The sequence below is a fragment of the Mchenga conophoros genome, linkage group LG5, assembly GCF_057382185.1.
Source record: "Mchenga conophoros isolate Kocher_MC1m ecotype Shallow Benthic linkage group LG5, M_conophoros_male_GT1.1, whole genome shotgun sequence".
Classification (NCBI taxonomy): Eukaryota; Metazoa; Chordata; class Actinopteri; order Cichliformes; family Cichlidae; genus Mchenga; species Mchenga conophoros.
In genome coordinates, this window is record NC_140530.1 from 16,138,628 (window position 1) to 16,158,522 (window position 19,895).

The window sequence follows — 19,895 nt, forward strand, 5'->3', positions numbered from 1 at the left end:
TTTTCTTTAAGTGTCATTCTTTGATTTTTTTTTTTTTTTATAAAGAAAGAAATATCCTGAAACAATGTAGCGGGTTTGCTCACAGGTTTCATAATACAATTTATGATCAGTGTATTTATATGACCACATGAAGGATGGGTCACACAGTTAACGGTTTCTGGAGTCACTTGGACTAAAGGTACAAAAAGTCTTTTTTTGAAGTTATTTAACAGCAAAAAAAGAATGTCGTACTTAAAAATATACATTGGTTAGTGCGTAATTACATCTTCCAACAAAGTTTAGTGTTCTTGTGAGCTTACAATTAATCCAGGGGCACGTTTGCGGAAGCCGCCGTATTGCCACACCATCTTGAGTACATTTGTTGAGATGGACATCACCATTCTGCCTAATTACATTGTACATATATGGATAGAAAGCAGCATAATGCATAGTATGTGAGCAGGGAAAGTTTAGGTGTTCAGGTGCAGTGGAGGCAAATTTTCGGTACACTCATTACAGATGAATGGTAGCCAGTTTTAGATCACTGTTCTTGGTGACTCGCCGCTTTGAGATGAGTCAGAGGTAAAAATGTAGAGAACAGCAAAATATGTTCAATATTGTTTTTCTGGGGTTTTTTTGGGTTTTTTCAGAGGCAGGATTAATATTTTATATGTCATGTGGCTGACTAAAACATGGTTGTCCTACAGCAGCCACTGTAGCTAGGATTATGCCCTTGAATAGGGAGTGCTAAAATCTACTATCTACTGACATCTACCAATTTTAGACACTGTCGTCCTACAGTGTGATTTTATTTATGTTTATTTGAGACCCTAAATAGCAATTTATGATCTAAATTACCATGGATTTTAGATATTATGTTTAACTTCATATAGGAAGATGTGAGACTATTTCTCTATTTATTTCTACTGACAATCAAAAAATTTGAGAAATACTGTGACTACAGGTCATTATGGTCTGTGCACAGTGTTTCTATATGCAGAAATACATGAGATGCATAAACAGAGCTGCTCTCAGCCACTATCACTAAATAGTATTAGAATTTATTTTTTATTTTTTTTTAGAAATAAATAAATAAAATAAATATTATAATCAGCCCTTACCAATTCAGTGTACATTTGCTTCCGGGTAGATTTCTGATTTCAAAGATACTTGCAGTATGCCTGAAGCGTCAGTGTCCTAGTTTTCCAAGTTATTTCTTTAACTCCAAATAACTGCTGTCCTTTACATTAAAGTTTATCTGTTTTAGATTAAGCAAGCAAGAGGACAACTTTTACTTCTCTTCTTTTGATGCTATTTAAAATATATGCAAACAGATGTCAAGTTAAAGGAAACTTTAATAAATCGGCAAAGAGACACTCGAGTCCATACAGGATCATTTTTCTCTCCTGCATGCAGTTAAAGTGTCTGCAAAGAACCATTGAATCTGTTCTGGGAAATTTTAATGACTTAACTAAGACACTTAAGCCATTTGCAGGCATGCACTGCAGCCCTGAAATTTTCTACACGGCGAGCCATATGTCAGAATGTCACGGTCTTTGAATGTCACTTTACTTTGAAGGTTCGGACATGTACTAATTACAAAACACTTCTGGATTTCCAGGTTTTCTTTAATAATTGTAGTTTATCTTTAATTAATTAATTAATTTTTTATCTTGCATCATATTCTGTGTTAAAAGTCTTGTCTCAGCTGTCTGTGGTGGAGGAGGAGGCAGGGGTGACACATGTCATAAAATTTAATCAAGCTGAATGTAAAATAACACATCCACTTTAGCTGACAGTAGTAGCCTGTCTCAGAAGAAGACTGCTGTTCTCAACATGCAAGGTTGTGCATCTTCTACCGAAAAATATCTTAACTACTCTAATACTCCCGAGGATTCTGGAGTATTTTCAGTTTCTGGGTCAATAGGAAGCAAATAAGATTGGTGGTGAAATAATTTTCAGACTTTAGAAAATAAACTTTTGCACAAGTGACTGATACATATTGTTTTAGTCTGAGATTGCAAGATAATTCAAACAGACAGACACTAATGAGCATAAAAGTTTAACAAATAATGGTTCACTTATAAGAACATTTGATATTTTTTGTGGACTTTGATGCAGCCTTTCAAAAACAATAAAGCTTGTATGTCAAACAACAACCTGTTTAATAAAAAGACTCAAGAGAATAAAACTGTGCAACTACAATCCATTACCAAACCACATAAAACAATGTGAGTGATTTTCAAGTTAGTATTTTGTGTACTGTTATGATTTGTGACTAAAATCAGATTGGGACAGATGGAAGTGTTTTGGGAAATTGCTTATTTGCTTTTTTAGATAATTAGATGAAAAGGACAGCAGACACTTTTTGTAAAAACAGTGAGTCATGTAGTTTAAAACTAATACTTATTTTACACACACATAGAGTACAGATGGTACAATTAAATTTTATGCACCTGAATACTTGTTGGTAATGTGCACTCATATCCCTGCGTCTCCCCAGTGGCTGCCTGGCTACTACGCATGATAATGACTATATATCAGCCATTCAGTTAACCAACTAACAAAGGCAATAAGATCAATATAAGAAATAATAGTTTCTTTCTTTTTCCCCCGCATATATACATAGTTTGAAAATAAAACACAAGAAGTTAGACAAGGAAATAAATAAAAAATGTTACGCCTTACTACTATTTTATACTGTTCAGCTCTCCCTCCACTGTCCAGTGTCTGCTAATTAAAGTAGGCTAAATCAGTTCCTACACCTTACTTTCTCTTTAGGCTGGAAGTGAGAAATAAACTCTCTGTTATTTTTCTCTCTTACTCCTTGCTCTTTTTCTCCCGTGTGCAGTGCTGCACATAACCAGTTCAGTCTGCACATGTAGCAATTAAAAGTAAAGCAGGAGGATAGTGCTATTTGAATTCAGTACATATTTAACATTGTACAGAATCACCAGCCTATGGGTCCCGAGTCTGCTTACCTACCATGCTAGGCAATAAAACTGAGTATACCTTCTTGTCACTTTCCCAAAGCAAGTGCATTACTGGACCCAACTGCATGTCTTTGAGATGCACAAAGGTGGAGGTGGCAGAGTGAAACACAACCAAGCAGATGTCTTCCAATGAAATACCCAAACAACTCCTCTAGTAGAGTGCACCTGAGGGGGAAATGCTCCAGATACAAATGGAACAGTGAGTTAAGAGCCACAAAATTAATTCAAAGAAAATCAAAATGTGAAATCAAAAATGAAATGTTGCTTTTTTCGAAGCTGGGCATATCTGTGGTTGAAAAAGTAACCGTTTACAGCAGTAAATGACAGTCTAACACACCAGATTATTACCAAAGTAAATGCTAAAGTAAAGTCAGATTTCTCTCAAATGTTTTGTGATTCATCAAATTTAATACCTCACATATTCACACTTATTTTTGTGTTCTCAGACTCCGTGCTTTGTGCTTTTGCTGTGTTTTCTAGTGTGTGTCAGCCATCAAACAACACTTGTACTTTGGCACAGGACAGCTGTTTGGTCCTTAACCTTTTTCTGGCAGATCTGTGGTTGTTCTCAGGTGCTGCTGTGGTCTCACACAAATGAGATGATGATGTCAGAGGCAGCTGGGATGTTAACAATTACCTGAGTACTGCCAAAAAAAGTATATGACTTGGCAGTCACTGGAGTCTTCAGATGAGTTTCTAATATCATAGATGTTCAGCTGAATTGAGCTCAATTAAGTTCTGAGAGTTTCTCCTGAGCCTTGAACAGAGACATTATCTCACAGCACAAACCCACAAACCTCCAAATAAGTAAATATATTTTTTCCCCATGTAAGCTAAATATTCACTACTTCAAAGACAGCTGAGCACACATGATGGTCCTTATTAGATTCCCGCTTTCTTGCAAAACACTTAGCTGTCTTGTAGATTGCCTGTTCAACAATATTTGTTTTTTGTCCAGGTTTGCATGAATGCAACTTCATATGAACAATACCACATGACGTAATGCATCATGTCATTATTTATTAACAAAATTAAGTCAAAATGCACAAGCAGCATTTGAAAACAGGAATTAAAAGGGTAAGTAATAGCCAGGAGCTGCTAATCAGATGCACTCCATCAACAAGCGTGACCACAGTAAAAAATAATATTTCTCAAGTCGAAAACATTCAGCACAGTTGCCAATCTTCCCAGGAGTGGACATCCAAGAAAATTCACCCCAAGGTCAGCCCATTCAACGCTCAGAGAAGCTGAGAAAAAATCCAAGAATGACATCTCAGGCTCTACAGGCCTCAGTCAGCATGTTAAATGTTAAAGATGTTGACAGTACAATCAGAAAAAACACAGAAAAAGCACGACTTGTTTACAAAGTCTGCAAGGCCAAAGCCTCTTCTCTCCAAAAAGAACATGGCAACACAGCTTAGGCTTGCAAAGTTGTATCTGAACTAACCACAAGACTTCTGGAACAATCTTATTTGGATTGACAAGACAAATGGGGAGATATTTGGCAATAATGCACAGCACCACATTTTGTGAAAATCAAACAAAGCACATCAGCAAAACACATCTCATACCAAGCGGCATCACAGTCATGGACGGGGGATGGTTTGGGCTTGTTTCACAGCCACAGGACATGGACAGCTTGTGGTGTCAGATAAGTATTCTAATATATCTGGTAGCTAAAGCTTGGCCAAAATGCGATCATGCAACAAGATAATGATCCCAAACATATCTGAAAATCTGCAACTGAATGACTGAAAAAGTAAAGAATTAAGCTCGGCAAATGAAACAGCATCCCGGCTGAGATGCTGTTGCAGGACCTTGAGGGAGCTGTCCATAAATGAATGCCTGGAAAACTCAATTATCTGAAGCAACATTGTAAAGAAGAGGAGGCCTAAATTCACTCAATGATGTGAGAGATTGAGACTGAAAGCCTGATGAAAAATTATTATTTGGAGTTATTGCTGCTAAAGGTGCTTCTATGAGGTGCTGAATCACGGGGTGCACTTCGTTTTTCACACACTGCTTCTGTATTTTGGCTCAGTTTTTGTTAAATAAATAATGACGCAGTGCAATATGTCACATGTTGTCATTCATCTGAGGTTCTTTTAATGTAATTTTAACCCTGCAAACAAACAGATAATTGTTTTTAATGTTCTGATATGTAAAACCTTGGAATTTAAAGAGGGCACACTTATTCATACGTAGGGGTCACTTTTCTCCTGTATGCTACTCATTGCTTTTTAATAACATTGCTTTTGCTGTCTAAACCAGGCAGATTGGTTTTGTTGGACTAAACATTTCAGCTGCTGCATTTTCATTACAGCGAACAGATTGTACTGTTTACTAGAATGATTAAAATGGGGAAATAGCATGGTTTTACAGTCACAGATATATCTTTACAGCATGATATCTTTCCATATATTTTTTTTCTGAATATCTTTGAAGTGGCAAAGTAGATGAGAAGGAGAAATATAATAATTATATGTAATAGATGTCAAGACTAGGAACGACACACTTGTACTGGCAGATCACATTGCCTCTAAATCAGAATCAGAATCAGAAACTTTATTGTCATTGTCATGAGAACAACGAAATTAAGAATGGTCCCCGATCATTGCATCATCCCTAGCAATATCAAAATATAAATAAAACAATAAAATTCAATAAATAAAATAGATAGAATACTTAAAATACTAATAAGATATAACAGTAAAACATTCACATACATTCCCACACACATGCTTCAGACCGTGCATAGATTAACACAAGAGTGGCGTGATGGACATTTTTTTGTAGTATTCAGATGTGTTATTGCAGTTGGATAACAGCTGTGTTTGAGTCTATTAGTCCTTGCTCTGATTGCCCTGTACCGTCTGCCTGAGGGCAACAGTTCGAACAGGGAGTGGCCAGGATGTGAGGTGTCTTTTATGATGTTTTGGGCCTTTTTAAAACAGTGGGCGTTGTGTAGAACTTCCAGTGTGGGGAGAGGGCAGCCAGTGATCTTTTGGGCGGTGTTAATGATCCCTTGGAGTGCTTTCCTCTGAGCCCCTGTGCAGCTAGTGTACCAGATGCATATGCAGTAAGTTAGAACACTCTCAATGGTGGCTCTGTAGAAGGACACCAGCAGTCTCTGTGTGATGTTATTCCTCCTGAGAATTCTCAGGAAGTACAGTCTCTGTTGGGCCTTTTTCAGCAGCTCGGAGGTGTTCACACTCCAGGAAAGGTTCTCCTCTATATTGACTCCCAGGAAGCGGAAGCTTGCCACCCTTTCTACACAGTCCCCATTTATGAATAGTGGTTGGATCTCTGCCTTTTTCCTTCTGAAGTCTATTATGAGTTCTTTGGTTTTTGAAGTGTTGAGGAGGAGGTTATTGGCCTTACACCATGACGTCAGCTGCTCCACCTCGTCTCTGTACGTAGACTCGTCTCCCTTGGAAATGAGCCCCACCACTGTGGTGTCATCTGCAAATTTCACAAAGATGTTGCTGTGGTGGCGAGGAGTGCAGTCGTGTGTGTAGAGAGAGTAGAGCAGTGGACTGAGCACACAGCCCTGGGGTGAGCCAGTGCTGAGACTCAGGGCTGAGGATGTGTGATGGCCAACTCTGACTCTCTGTCTACAGCCCGAGAGGAAGCTATTGATCCACATGCAGGTGCTGTATGGAAGCCCCAGGTCTTGTAGCTTGGCCACCAGTTTGTGTGGAAGGATGGTGTTAAAAGCTGAGCAGTAATCCACGAAGAGCATCCGCACATAGCTACCATGCTCTTCCAGGTGAGTTAATGCAGCATGGAGTGCTGTGGCTACAGCGTCTTCCGTGGATCGGTTTGCTCTGTAGGCAAACTGGTGTGGATCCAGGCTGCGGGGCAGGGCTGCTGTGATGTGTCTGCGGACCAGCTTCTCAAAGCATTTCATTACCACTGGGGTGAGTGCCACCGGTCTGTAGTCATTCAGGCCGGTGATGTGGGGCTTCTTAGGCAAGGGGACTATGGTGGAGGACTTCAGGCAGAGTGGGACAGTCGACTGTGTGAGGGATTTGTTGAAAATCCTGGTGAAGATCCCAGCCAGCTGTCCTGCACAATCCCTCAATATTCGACCTGGCACACCATCAGGACCCGCCGCCTTCCTCGGGTTAACAGCCTGCAGCATGCGCCTCACCTCGTGCTCTTCCAGGGTGAGGGTGGTGCTGCTATGGGTGGCGTGTTGCTGCTGTGGCTCCAATACCTCCGGTACCCTGGTCTCAAAGCGGGCAAAGAAGATATTCAGCTCCTCTGCCAGCTCCAGGTCACCGTCCGCAGCTCCGAGATTGATCTTATAGTTGGTTAGGTGCTGGATGCCTTGCCACACCTGCCGGCTGGTATTACTCTTCAAATGGTCCTCGATCCTCCTCCTATAGTCCCCCTTTGCCTCTCTGATGCCTCTCTTCAGGTTGGATCGGGCTGTGGTGTAGTAATCCCTGTTGCCAGACCTGAACGCAATGTTCCTCTCCTTCAGCAGCTGCCTGACCTCCCGGGTCATCCAGGGCTTTTGGTTGGGATAAGCCCGGATCCGTTTGACTGCTGTAACAGTGTCTATGCAGTGTTTTATATAGCAGAGGACACCGTCTGTGAACATTTCCAAGTCCTGATGTTCAAAGATATCCCAGTTAGTCCTGTCAAAACAGTCCTGCAGCTGCTGAGAGGCACCCTCTGGCCATATGGTAATATTCTTTGTGATGGTAAGAGCAGTTTTCTTGAGGGGGGCATATGCAGGGATTAGAAACAGTGACAAGTGGTCAGACTGACCCAGATGTGGCAAAGGTCTGGCCCTGTAGCCCATTTTGATGTTGGAATAAACTTTGTCCAGAATCTTGTCACCCCTAGTGGCACACTTGACGTGCTGGTGGAATTTGGGGATTGCTCTTTTTAAGTCTGCGTGATTGAAGTCCCCTGCTACGATATGTACAGCGTCAGGGTAAGTGCTCTGTTTATTATTGATGTTTGTATGCAGGAGTGCGATCGCAGAGTTAGCATTAGCATCTGGTGGTATGTAAACAGCTGTTATTATGACAACGGTGAACTCCCTAGGTAGGTAAAGCTGAATTTGAATTTCTAGGGGAAAAAAAACTGAATGTATTTATGGTGCACAGCTGGCACCTGCATTTTCACGTACAACACATGAAATGAAACTTATGCAGTTTGGTGATGCATTATATTTAGTCTGTATTGACAATAAAAATAAACTAAAACTATGAGCAGAGCAAAAGTGTGACTAGCTGGTTGCAATGCTACATAAAGTGGCACCGTGACAGAGTTTGGAAGAAAGGTTTTTGCTACAAGTAACTTCATCTGCGCCCCAGCCTGTCAACAGGCAGCTTTAAAATCAGCAGGGATTCAAATCTCTGGAAACTTTGGGATCTTTTATTCCTGCTGTGATGACTCCTGCATCTTCTGCCACAGCTTCTGTCTTGGGATTGTATTTATGACCCACCAGATGTCTACAGTAAATTTAACCCACGAGTGGTTTAAAAAAAATGGACAGATGATTGTTCAAATACAGGCAATTGTCACTCCCAGTCATTTGACAGATTGCCTGTCTGTCAGTCACTCACTGGTATAACCCCTTTACAGTATAGCCTCTGGGTAGTAACTTAAGGAAATTAAAGATGCAACTGGTTGAGGTCAAACATCCCTGCTGGGGAACTGTGTTCCCTTTGTATGTCATAGACTGAGAAGCACAAGACTTTAATGCAGTCGCTCCCTTCATAATAACAGAAAATAGCTGAAAGGTAATCTACAGTAGAGTAAATATTATTTGATCCCCTGTCAAATTTCTAAATTTGCTTACAAACAAATAAATAGTCTCTAATTTGAAAGACACTGAATATCAACCAAAAATCCAGGAAAAAAATGCATTACATAAAAGTTATACATTGACTATAAATTGAGGTTTGGAGACAGGCCAGGCCACTCCATGACGTTAACGTGCTTCTTCTTTAGCCACTCCTTTCCTGCCTTGGTGGTATGTTTTGAGTCACTGTCATGGTGCAAGACCAATCCACGGCTCATCTTCAGTATTCTAGCTGAGAGAAAGAGGTTCTCGTCCCAGTGGCCCCTCAGGATGGTTAAATCATCCGGTACCTTTAGCAGAAAAGGAGCTATAAAGCATAATGTCTGATGATGTTCTTTGGGTCATGTTCAGCATTTCTCTTCCTCCCAAGTTGGTGCGTCGAGTTTATGCTAAAAGCCTAATTTAGGTTTCATCTGACCGCAGCACTTTTCCCCAAGTCTTCCTTGAATCATTTAGATGTTCAATATCAAACTTAAGACGGGCCTGTGCAAGTGTCGTCTTGAGCAGTGGGACGTTGCGAGGGGTGCAAGATTTCAATCCATTACGAGTTAGTGTGTTACCAGTGGTGTTCTTGGTGACTGTGGTCCCAACTGCCTTCAGATCACTAGTAAGCTCCTCCCAGGTACTTTGGGTTGATCCACCACCTCCCTCATCGCCATCCTCACCTCATGAGACAACAGCTTTCATCAAATTCAAGACTGAGGCAATTAGTGGTCATTTTATACTTGTTCAGTTTCTGAATAATCACATCAGCAGTTGTCATCACCAAACTTCTTACTGGTGGTTTTGTAGTCCATTCAGCATTGTGCAGCTCTACAACCTTGTCCCTGACATCCTATGACAGCTCTTTGGTCTTGCTCATGATGGTGGAGAGGTTGGAATAGAAGAAATTGTTTTTATGAACAGCTTTATACATATAATGAGTTGAGATCAGCAGTATTTATAATTGATTGATTAATTAATTGATGGTAATCTGTGTGTCACATGAACAAACAGCCAATCCATGGGAGCAGGAATTCTGGTTGGATTGTAACTCTTGTGTAATGAGTTTTTTTTTAATGGGTTTTTGGTTTATATTTTATCGCTCTTCATTAAAATTAAACTACCATAAAATTGGAGACTATTCATCTCTTTGTAAGTGAGCAAACTTATCCATTCGGCAGGGTGAGGACATGCAACCTTTGAAAGAGCACCTGAAGTGACCTACATGGAGAGAGCCTTGAGTATGCTCGTGTAGAGGTTGGTACTAATTTGTAGACATTTAAAATATTGCACTTGACAGGAAACACTGCAAAGTTAGTGTATTCAACATAGTTCATCTTTTCCGTAGCTATGGATCAGCTGGCTTCCGGATTTATTGGTGACCTTTTTTGAGCAATTTTTCATTTACTCTATGCTTTGATAACTACGAGGAAGATAAATATTATTTTACCTAATCTAGCACAAACATATAGTTTGTTCTTTTTGAAAAAGCAAATCAGGTGAAATAAAACATTTTGATGAAACTGGTATCATTTAAAAACAGGTGCAACCAACAAATAAGCGAAAAGCTGTTTGATTCGACATTTCAAAAGGGCAATCACACCCAGACAAAAAGGGCAGCGACTTTCACCCCTCCACCCAACCATAACTGCAACTTCCCATTCTGGCTCCATGGGACGAAATAACAAATGTGAGCTGACTCACAGAGGTCACGTTGTCTATGGATATTCATGTGAACCAACTTCATGTCAAAGAAGCACATTTAACTTGTAAAGATGTAACTACATCATTAAAGTCTTCTGTTTTTCTGTGCTCAACCTATGAGCACCACCATGAACACAAAAAATCCATATGCCTACTAACTGTTTAAAAGGCTCATTCAATGTTCCAGAGCTTTCCATCCAGTTATCTGAAAGTGTATACTACAAAAAGAGGACTGTAAACTCAGTTGAGAGAAGCACACTTAGTGCGAGAAGCAATAAGTGAGCAGCGAAGAGCAGCACTCTAATCCTTCAGAATTAATTAGACCAGCAGGATCTTTATAATCGAAGGTAAGTTAATGTGTAGATGCAGACTTGCTGTTAGTCAATCTCCGATCTGTGCTCAGGATATCATAATGTGCACTCACACCAGTGTCATAGATTTGGAATCCAAAGTGGATCTTAGAGCAGTGATAATGAATACACAACATGTGGCACATGAGCACGAGAAAGAGTTGTATAAAATATGTAAAAGAAATTAACATGAAATTTAGAAACAATATTTTTCAAAACACATCATTTAAAAACAAAATATATTTCCTCTTCCTTGTATAGCTGGAAAGAGTTTTGATGTGCCATTATTATTATTGGCAGTGTGTGGGCAGAGAATTGAAATTATTCTGTGATTAAAAGTTGTATTAAACTAACCCCTGGTTCAGTGAATCAGCTCACTCAGAATGGATTTATTATGTAAATATGACTGCACTGAGGTGCATTGGTGGCATTAACTGAAGGACTGGGCAAAATGTGCAGGATAAGCAGCTGTTTTTGTAACATCCATTCAATTTATTTATATAACTCGTATTCACAACAAGTATCAGCTCAAGGTTTTTTATATTGTACCGTAACAATCCTAAATAATAAGGTTAAAACCACTATAATCAGAGGACCCAGTATAAGTGAGCACTTGGCAACAGTGGGAAGGAAGAACTCCTTTTTAACAAGAAGAAACCTCGCCAGAGCTAGATTCAGGGAAGCGTAGCCATCCTGTTGTGGCAGATAGCATATCCTGAAGATATGGGACAAAAGACACACTGTGGAAGAGAACCAAAGTTTAATAATAATTCATGAATAAATGCAAAGTGGTGTATAACATATATACACATATTGAACCATGCATTTTCTGCTGTTTATCCAGGTCCAGGCTGTATGGACAGCAGTCTAAGCACAGACACTCAGACCTCCCTCTCCCTAACCACCTCAACTCGAGCTCTTCCAAGGATACACCAAGGCATTCCCAAGCCAGTAAGAAATAATCCTCCCATAATAATCTTTCCAGCATGCCCTAGTTGTGTCTTGTGTCTTCCTAGGATATGTCTGAAATAGCTTACCATGGAGTGGCTGTAGTTCAGAAGGTAGAGTAGATCATCTATTAATGAGAAGGTGGTTAAGTCCCTGGCTGCTCCAGTCTGCATGCCCAAGTATCCTTGTACAAGATACCGAACCCCAAGTTATTCTTTCCAATGTGTTCAAAACTGCTTAGGCATCAATAGATCTGAATGTATGAAGTGCTTTAACAACCCAAATGTAGTAGAAAAAAGTGTCGTATAAGAACAAGTCCAGTTACCATTTGCCCAGGATTAGATGTATCAAAATTACCAATAGTTAATGGGCATTAGTGGATCTGCCAAAATACATGGTCAAAGGGATGGCGTATAGATAAAAAGGCCTTGGGAGACAGGACCATTTTAAACCAGACGTATGTGCTTTGTAAACTATAAAAACTCTCACAGGCCGATACAAGGTGGAATAATGCTCAGTGAAATGCTGGGACTACTGGTACCACAGTGCATAAATAATGAAAAGCAACAACACCAGCAGTTATTGATCAGGTATTTCATTACACAAAGCCAGAAGAGAGGATCCCGACTAAGCTGAAAAGAATTGGTAACCTCTCCTTTCCACTCCACACTGATTCAAGGGCTTCAGAAATGAATCTCTGTGCTGTTACAGTCATGAACACAGAAAACAAGCTGATGCTTGTGACAGGAGAACTCTTACCCTCCAAAGCAAAATGTCAGCTGTGCTCCAGTACCCATACAACAATACAATTTAGTATACCAGAAAAATATGCTGAATAGTATTTGAAGAATACCCTTAGTATAGAATGGCCAGCATCCTTTTGACCATCACGTGATCCACAGTGGAAGTGCACCCCTTCTGACTAACATGCATGCCCTTTTTATTCGTTTCGTTGGATAAAAGAGTAAAAGAGTCAAAGTTCAGAGCCAGTGTGAATTAGCCAGTTGAACTGGCTAATTGTGTGCATAATATGTGCAATAGTATGGTCTTAATCAGCTCTAGTACCTAATGAAAGTAAAAAATAGAATGTGCCATCTGTAATGCAGGATTTATTACTTGCCTGCTTCACCTCATATGTTCTTATTTAACCAAAAGCCCTGCAGTTAACTACTCACAGGGTTTTCCATCTATCTTCCTCTTGTCCTCTCTTTGAATTTATTTGCTTAGGCTATTGGCTCCAAATGATTGCCAACATTTCAACTGATAAACACTGTTCTACAGCCATCAATCAATACTCTCTCATTTCAGATGCTTTCTGACCACCAGTTATCCTCAATGATTCTCCTATAAATCCATGATCCATTATCCATTACCAATCTATTTATTCCTTAATCTGTATTCATTTGTTTTTATTGTTTGAGGGGGGGTTGCTAGATTTTTGTATCTACACTGCCTAGATTTCTGACTATTAGCCTGTTTTCCAACCTACCAGCTGCTGAATCTTATTTTGCTGTAGACTTCTTTAGATTGTACTTCTCAAAAACATGACTAGTAATCACTGGTGGTAACTCCTCTTTAGTAGCCACTTTAATTAGTGACTCTATCAACTTCTCTTTTTTATTTACGTGGTTTCATTAACAAGTATCATAAGCACAAAAGTCAACATCATTCTTGTACAGATGAGACTAAAATGAAGCAAAAAGGGGCCTTTAGCAGCTATTGCACAGTCTTTTAGAAATCAAAGTGTTGGCTGGTCCCAAGTTAGCTTGGGCTAATCTAAAATAAATCAGAAAAAACTGTATTGAGCTCTCTGCTGAAATATCATGGTCACCTGTCCACAAATCTCATACTCACAGCTAGAAAGGCTGGTGTACTGTGAGACAGTGCTCCTTGTTTTGCATTGAGATTTAAATTTTAGCTATTGGTTAAAAATCCTGGTGTTTATGCAGCGTATGGGATGATGCATTAACGATTCTGCTTTGTGTGCACACCAGATGCATATGCACACAATGTTCTAACATGTATGGTACCACCACATGTTGTAATTAAGAATGTGAATAATGTAGATGTTGCTCAAACTATTGTCTTAGTGTCCAAGAGCCACGGTGTTTGCGCCAGGGTGGGGCAGCTCACATGAAAGGGCATGGTCAGAAGGTGAATGCCGCCATCTTCTGGAGATAAACTGCACAACAGGTTGTGTGTCTAGTGTCTGTTCTTGTAAATTATGTAATTACAAACTTATCTCCAAAAGCATATGAGCTTTTGGAGATTTTCATATGAAATCCTGGTAAATCCTACCATTCATATCAATTAATATGCTCTGTGTAGAATTTGAACTCATCATCAATGAATGTGAGCAAAACAGAAACCTTGTTAAATATTATTGACTTTCACTGCATGTCCACTGTTACCTGTTTCTTTTTTCTTTGCTGTCTCTCCTTCTCTGCATCTCTGTCCTCCTCCCTCAGCCTTTGTCCTGTCACCAAAAGGTAAATGTAACAGTGAAACAGATTTTACTACCAATAAAAGGCTTATTTTAAATAACTTTATAACAATATTCTAATTGAATATGGGCTGCCGCTGGCCATTGACAGGTCACATTTCTCATTTGCCCTCTGGAGACTTGCTGGAATGTAAACACACAATGAACTTGCCACACTGCTGAAGAATGCAGAGCATCTGTGTGAATGTAGTGTAACATCATGATATCAGGAACACGGGGGATTAAAACTTGTTTAAACCTGAAGCGACTCTAACAGAAAAGTTGAGAAATAAAAGAAAATGTTAGAAAACAATATCAAAATACATTATTATAATTGCTATCACTATAGTTATTTCTAGGGGTACTATGATGAAATTTAAGAGTGTTTGAGCATGGACGGGGTGTAGGCCAGTAAAGTTACCCGGACTTCTGCAGATACACTTCAACTGCAACTCTCGTTCAAACAGTTTCATAATGAAAAGCATGACCCTACTCGGATATTACGAGAAAAAAAGAGAAGGAAATATGTCAAGGATATTGCACTCACAAATACTCGGCCTAGTATCTTGTGAGTTTACTGACCCACCCTCAAACCAAGACTCTCCTGCTTTGTATCTGCAATCCAAGAAAGTTAGTTATCTGTTTAGTTCCTATGGTCTGCTGCCGACCCTGTTGAGCACCCCATAAAGGATCTCCATCACCAATGATTTTTGGTGCCCAAATAGAAGTACTCTCACACGTTTAATTTCAGCGTTGAATTATGAGTGGGGTATTGTTCGGTTCAGGCTAGTTAGGGTTGAGTTCTTCACCAGGAAATGATGCAATATTTTTCAAAGTGAAGAAAACACAACCGTCACAGTACAGCCCATCCCACTCCCGTACGCCTTTAAATAGATTCAAAGTGACCGAATAAAAGTTCAGACAAATGCAATGATGAAGTGTTAACCTCAAAACCTGAAGAAAAATGTTGTCTGTAACAGAAGACTCTGTTAGGGACAACATGCAGGAAGAATGTAAAACGTGACAGACTTCATTATTTGACGTTTAATGTAGCCTGTTTGCACAAAAATATAATAGGTGTTTTGTGCATAAGCAGGATAGTATTATTTTAATCCTGTGTTTTCACGGATACGTGGATGGTGAGAGGGGAGTGGCGCACACCGGAAATTAGCCAACTATTGCTCCTCCGGCTGCTTATAGTTAGTCATAGCCATGGCGCCGGATGAAAAAATTGTAGAGTGGCAAACAAACGAGATAATTGAATCGCTGTTTAACGACGAAAACAGTGCGAGGCCCCGTATGATAGATGGTGATTTGGAGACTGACAGTTCAGGTTAGTGCAGCTTTTGTATGTGAAATATAACGTTTCTTATACCCAACCGAGTAAGCTAGCCACAGTAAGCTAAAACGCTTACTCTGAACGCTTTCATTTTTGAATGGTTGGCATTAAAGTGTTTCCTTGTTTTATTTCTGCTGCAGTCGAAATTCGCTCCTAGCAGACATTAAATAATATTAAAACATGAAGAAGACGTTTTGAGTCTGGCATTTTTAGTCTAATATTATTATTTCCTCTTATACCCCACGGAGTTCATCTCAGTGTCTTCGTCCATTGCTTGTTGTTAGCAGGTCTAACGTAGGATGACTGTCAGTGTTAATATGACAAACGTATTAACCGTGTGCTTCTCTGTGTTTTTAAAGACGATTTTGACCCGGTTATAATCGCTGATAAACTGAGAGCTGTCGCCGATACCCTGAATAAGGACCCCAATTTTAAAAAAGCATTAGATGAGCTGAAGAAAACCGCAGCAACAGAGGTAAACCCATAAAACACATCCTTATTTAATGTCCTCTTTGTCATTATTCACACAGCAGCAGGATGATTGTAAACTGTTTTAAGTTTCTAAATCTACAGTGTCCAGTTTGGTTTTGTAACAGCTGAGCTAGATAATGTTAGATAATGGGAAGAGCTTAAAGTCCCAGTTTGATTCTGAACCATATATTTCGGTGTTAGATCATCACCAGAGTCACCATGAAATAGATTTTCCTTGTTTGAGGTGACCAAATACTTATTTTCCACCCTGATTTATGAATAAATTCTTTACAAATCCTACCATGTGGATTCATGGATTTTTTTTTCACATTCTGTCTCTCACAGTTGAAGTGTACCTCTGGTGCAAATTACTGACCTCTGTCATCATTTTAAGTGGGGGAACTTGCACAATCGGTGGCTGACTAAATACTTTTTTGCCCCACTGTATGTGGATGCCAGGTCCTAGGAGGTTAATATAATATGCTCTATTGTATGCTGATAATTTAGGAGATAAAGTATTGGTGTCAGTTGAAGAAGATGGATGGATGTGGTCAGAGTTATTAGGATGTTTGTTTTCCGGCTTCTTATAAAGTACCGCCTCCTCTCACCCCAGGCTACAGAGGCTGCATTTGAACGTGGCGTGGAGCTCCTATGTAAGAGTCATGTCGCTCAGAAAGCTGACATTGCTCCAGAGATGCAGCTGATCCGGGCCTCAGCAGCTATTGGACTTTATCTGAAAAACTCATACCCAGAGATGAAAGAGAATGTCAAGACAGCCTTGGCTTCATTCCTCAACAGGCGGGTGGGCAAATGGATCACTGAGAGAGGTGGATGGGTAAGTAAACTTTTAAGATTCAGATCACTTCAGATTTAAGTCTAAATATGACAGTAAACCTCAACCAAAAAAGGTTGACTGGGGTATTGATGACAAGCTGCCGGATGGACTGTGTCGAAACCTTTTCTTCTTCTTTTTTTGTTAATGCAATGACTCAAGAATCTTGGGATTTCCAAATATATTTTTCTGTGTATTAGATGTTAATCATAATAAGGTTGGAGGTCAGACACTGAAAAAAATGACAGCTGAAGTAGCCTTTCAATTGTCCCACTGCAAATATTGGTTAAACAATATGTTTATGTAAATACACTTGTAATGAGTAAGAATACCATGGTAATTTGGGGCTTTTATTGATTTCTTTGAACTGCTCTTTTTCCAGGGTGGAATCACAGTAAGGCATACATCTCATACATTTTCTCCAATCCACACAAGCTCATATATATATATATAGGGCTGCTCGATTATGGCAAAAATGATAATCACGATTATTTTCACTGAAATTGAGATCTCGATTATTTGACGATATTTATTTAACAGTAACAATGTATTGAATAATGACTTTAAAGATTGTCAAAAAATAATATAAAATAGTGTGCAAATACTGATAACAGTGCAAATGTTTGCAATATAAAAAATAAATGAAAAATGTAAACATCTATGTTTAGTGAACTTTGCGGTGTTGCTCTGTGGTGCAGCTACGACACTGTAGCAAAGTTTACACACTATGTCTACTTGATCCACGTCTGACTCGCGAACCCATAATGTTTCCACACCACTGAAGTTTTTTTTACCTCTCTTTTCAACCAACGGCCGTCACTCTCCTCTCCAAATAACTTCTGCTTAGCTTTCCGAGCTTCCCTCGGGTCCTCTTAATCAGCGGTCCCCAACCCCCGGGCCTCGGACTGGTCCGGTCCGTGAGTCGTTTGGTACCGAGCCGCGAGAGTTGAGGCTCAGGTGTGAAGTGTATCGTTTTCAGGGTTTTTATCGGTTTTCAGCGTTATTTTGTTATCGTTTTTATCGTTTACTCGGTTTTCCTGGGTCTTTTCACGTGCGTTATGAATAAATTTTCTTTTTTTCGGTACCAGTACTAGTTTAATTTTGTTGTATTTATCCGCGACACCTTAAAGGCCGGTCCATGAAAATATTGTCGGGCATAAACCGGTTCGTGGGGCAAAAAAGGTTGGGGACCGCTGCTCTTAATTGTTGTGACACGTGGTCAAAATGCAGAGAGGTGCACTCGATTTGCCACACGGAGCAGCGCGAGAGTAAAGCACGAGGGAGTGGCTAATAATCGTCATTGTGGCCAAATAGATCAGTCTTAGTCTCATCTGATCATAAAACATTTCTCCAATAAGCATTTTGCTTGTCCAAGCTTGGTACTCTCAGTTGATGGTGATGTAAACTTTCTCTGCTATGTTGACAGTCATCCTGTCAGTTTCCTTTCATGTGATAGTGAGAGTGTGGGTCTTCATCCAGACCTTGACAAAGTGGCAACAAACTAAAAATAACCTGTACTTGCGTACAAGTGTTTGAATTGATGGTTTTGGGATAAGCGGTTGTTTATGAATGGCTCAGAGAGACCTTACCTTCCTTGGACTTTCCCATTTTATAGGTCAATCCACTAAGTGCTGACAAACAAATCATTTTTATACTGCCAAAGAGAAACTATCAGTTATATTTAGTCATGATTACAAAAACAAGAAGTTAATAGGTCTTAATTTTGTCAAGTGAAACAAAACTGTTGAACCTTTAAAACCTCTTATTCAAAGATTTTCATAATTTTGACTCTGTAGATTAGAGAAAATCCAAAATGAAAAACAAATGAATACATGGTTTTTTTAAGGTATTTGGGATGTATGCAGTACAGATATTCCACCCTGGTAAAATAACAGTTCAAACAAATAATTAAAATGATAAGTGTATGTAACCAAAGCTCTACAGAAGAGGAGAAAAGTAAGGGTCAGAGAGTCTTTTTGTATAAATGTTTCTAGTGTTTTATTAAAAGGACACTGCACTTTGTCCTGATTGAACTTGTTAAACCTGACGCACTTGGCAAAGTTACTGAGGCTATACTGACTTACTCTACAGGAAATTGCAGATGACCTTGTTATGCAGCATTTTTACAACATGAAATGAACTTTTATCTTAGATGATTTTCGAATCCGTCGGTCATTCTTAGTCTGTCTTTGACCTGAACCACAGTCTTATTTTAGTTAAGTCATCTTTAATTTTGGATTCAGTTGCAGTTCAAAAAATGATTAAAAGACCATTATTGTTGTATTATACACTTTGTGCAATATCTGAAATGTTTCAGTGACATATACAAATTCATGTCTTTTCATTGTGCGTGTTTTGTTACTTTTCAGGGCAAAGTTGCACCTGTTTGAGACTAAATCCAGCCAAACCAACCTCATAGAGCTCTACAATCAAACTGGGTATTAATTTCTTAAATGTCTGTTCAGGGTTTTGTTATCGCACAGGCAGACATGTTATCACACACTAAGCCTGTTTATTATATGAGAGAGAAGGGGGGAAAAAAACAGAACACTTTCTCATTGAAGTTCCTGCTTGGCTGAGCCCATGTAGTGATTCTTGGCTTTATATGTGGTGGTAAAATAATTGTATTACTTGAAATGCTCTCCCTGAATGGGTTAATAAATAAAGGGCAAATAATATAAAAATATGATACCAGCGGATCTTCACTACATCATGATCTTAAGGGAGAGTCTTTTGAGTAATCAGTGGGGTAGCCTCTAATCATGTCTATTTATTGTCTTTCTAAGTGCTGTCTTTTGGGAAGCTCTAGCATTTCTCAGTAAGGTGAAAATGCTTAGATTAATTAACATTATTTAGTAAGTTTAGGTGTGTTTTGAATTCTTAATGGGGAAAAACCTTAAAAAAGGGATTTGTCCCTTTTGCAAAACATGTTAAGATTTTGACTCCATATGTACCTTAAATCATACTCATTACATTTTGCTATCTTTGATC

The 19,895-nt window shown here is 39.3% G+C and overlaps 1 protein-coding gene across 1 annotated transcript in view; it reads left to right on the forward strand.

The window, feature by feature from the left end:
- The first annotated feature begins 15,435 nt into the window (after window positions 1–15,435).
- The window catches only part of LOC146574041 (uncharacterized), a 5,351-nt gene continuing 891 nt past the window's right edge, over window positions 15,436–19,895 (forward strand). The window contains exons 1-4 of the mRNA XM_085273602.1: window positions 15,436–15,595; window positions 15,961–16,076; window positions 16,686–16,907; window positions 19,274–19,895. The exon at window positions 19,274–19,895 is cut by the window's right edge and continues 891 nt beyond it. Of these exons, the coding sequence (XP_085129728.1) occupies window positions 15,475–15,595; window positions 15,961–16,076; window positions 16,686–16,907; window positions 19,274–19,294 (480 nt within the window). The 5' untranslated portion in view covers window positions 15,436–15,474 and the 3' untranslated portion in view covers window positions 19,295–19,895. The remainder of the gene's footprint in view (window positions 15,596–15,960; window positions 16,077–16,685; window positions 16,908–19,273) is intronic.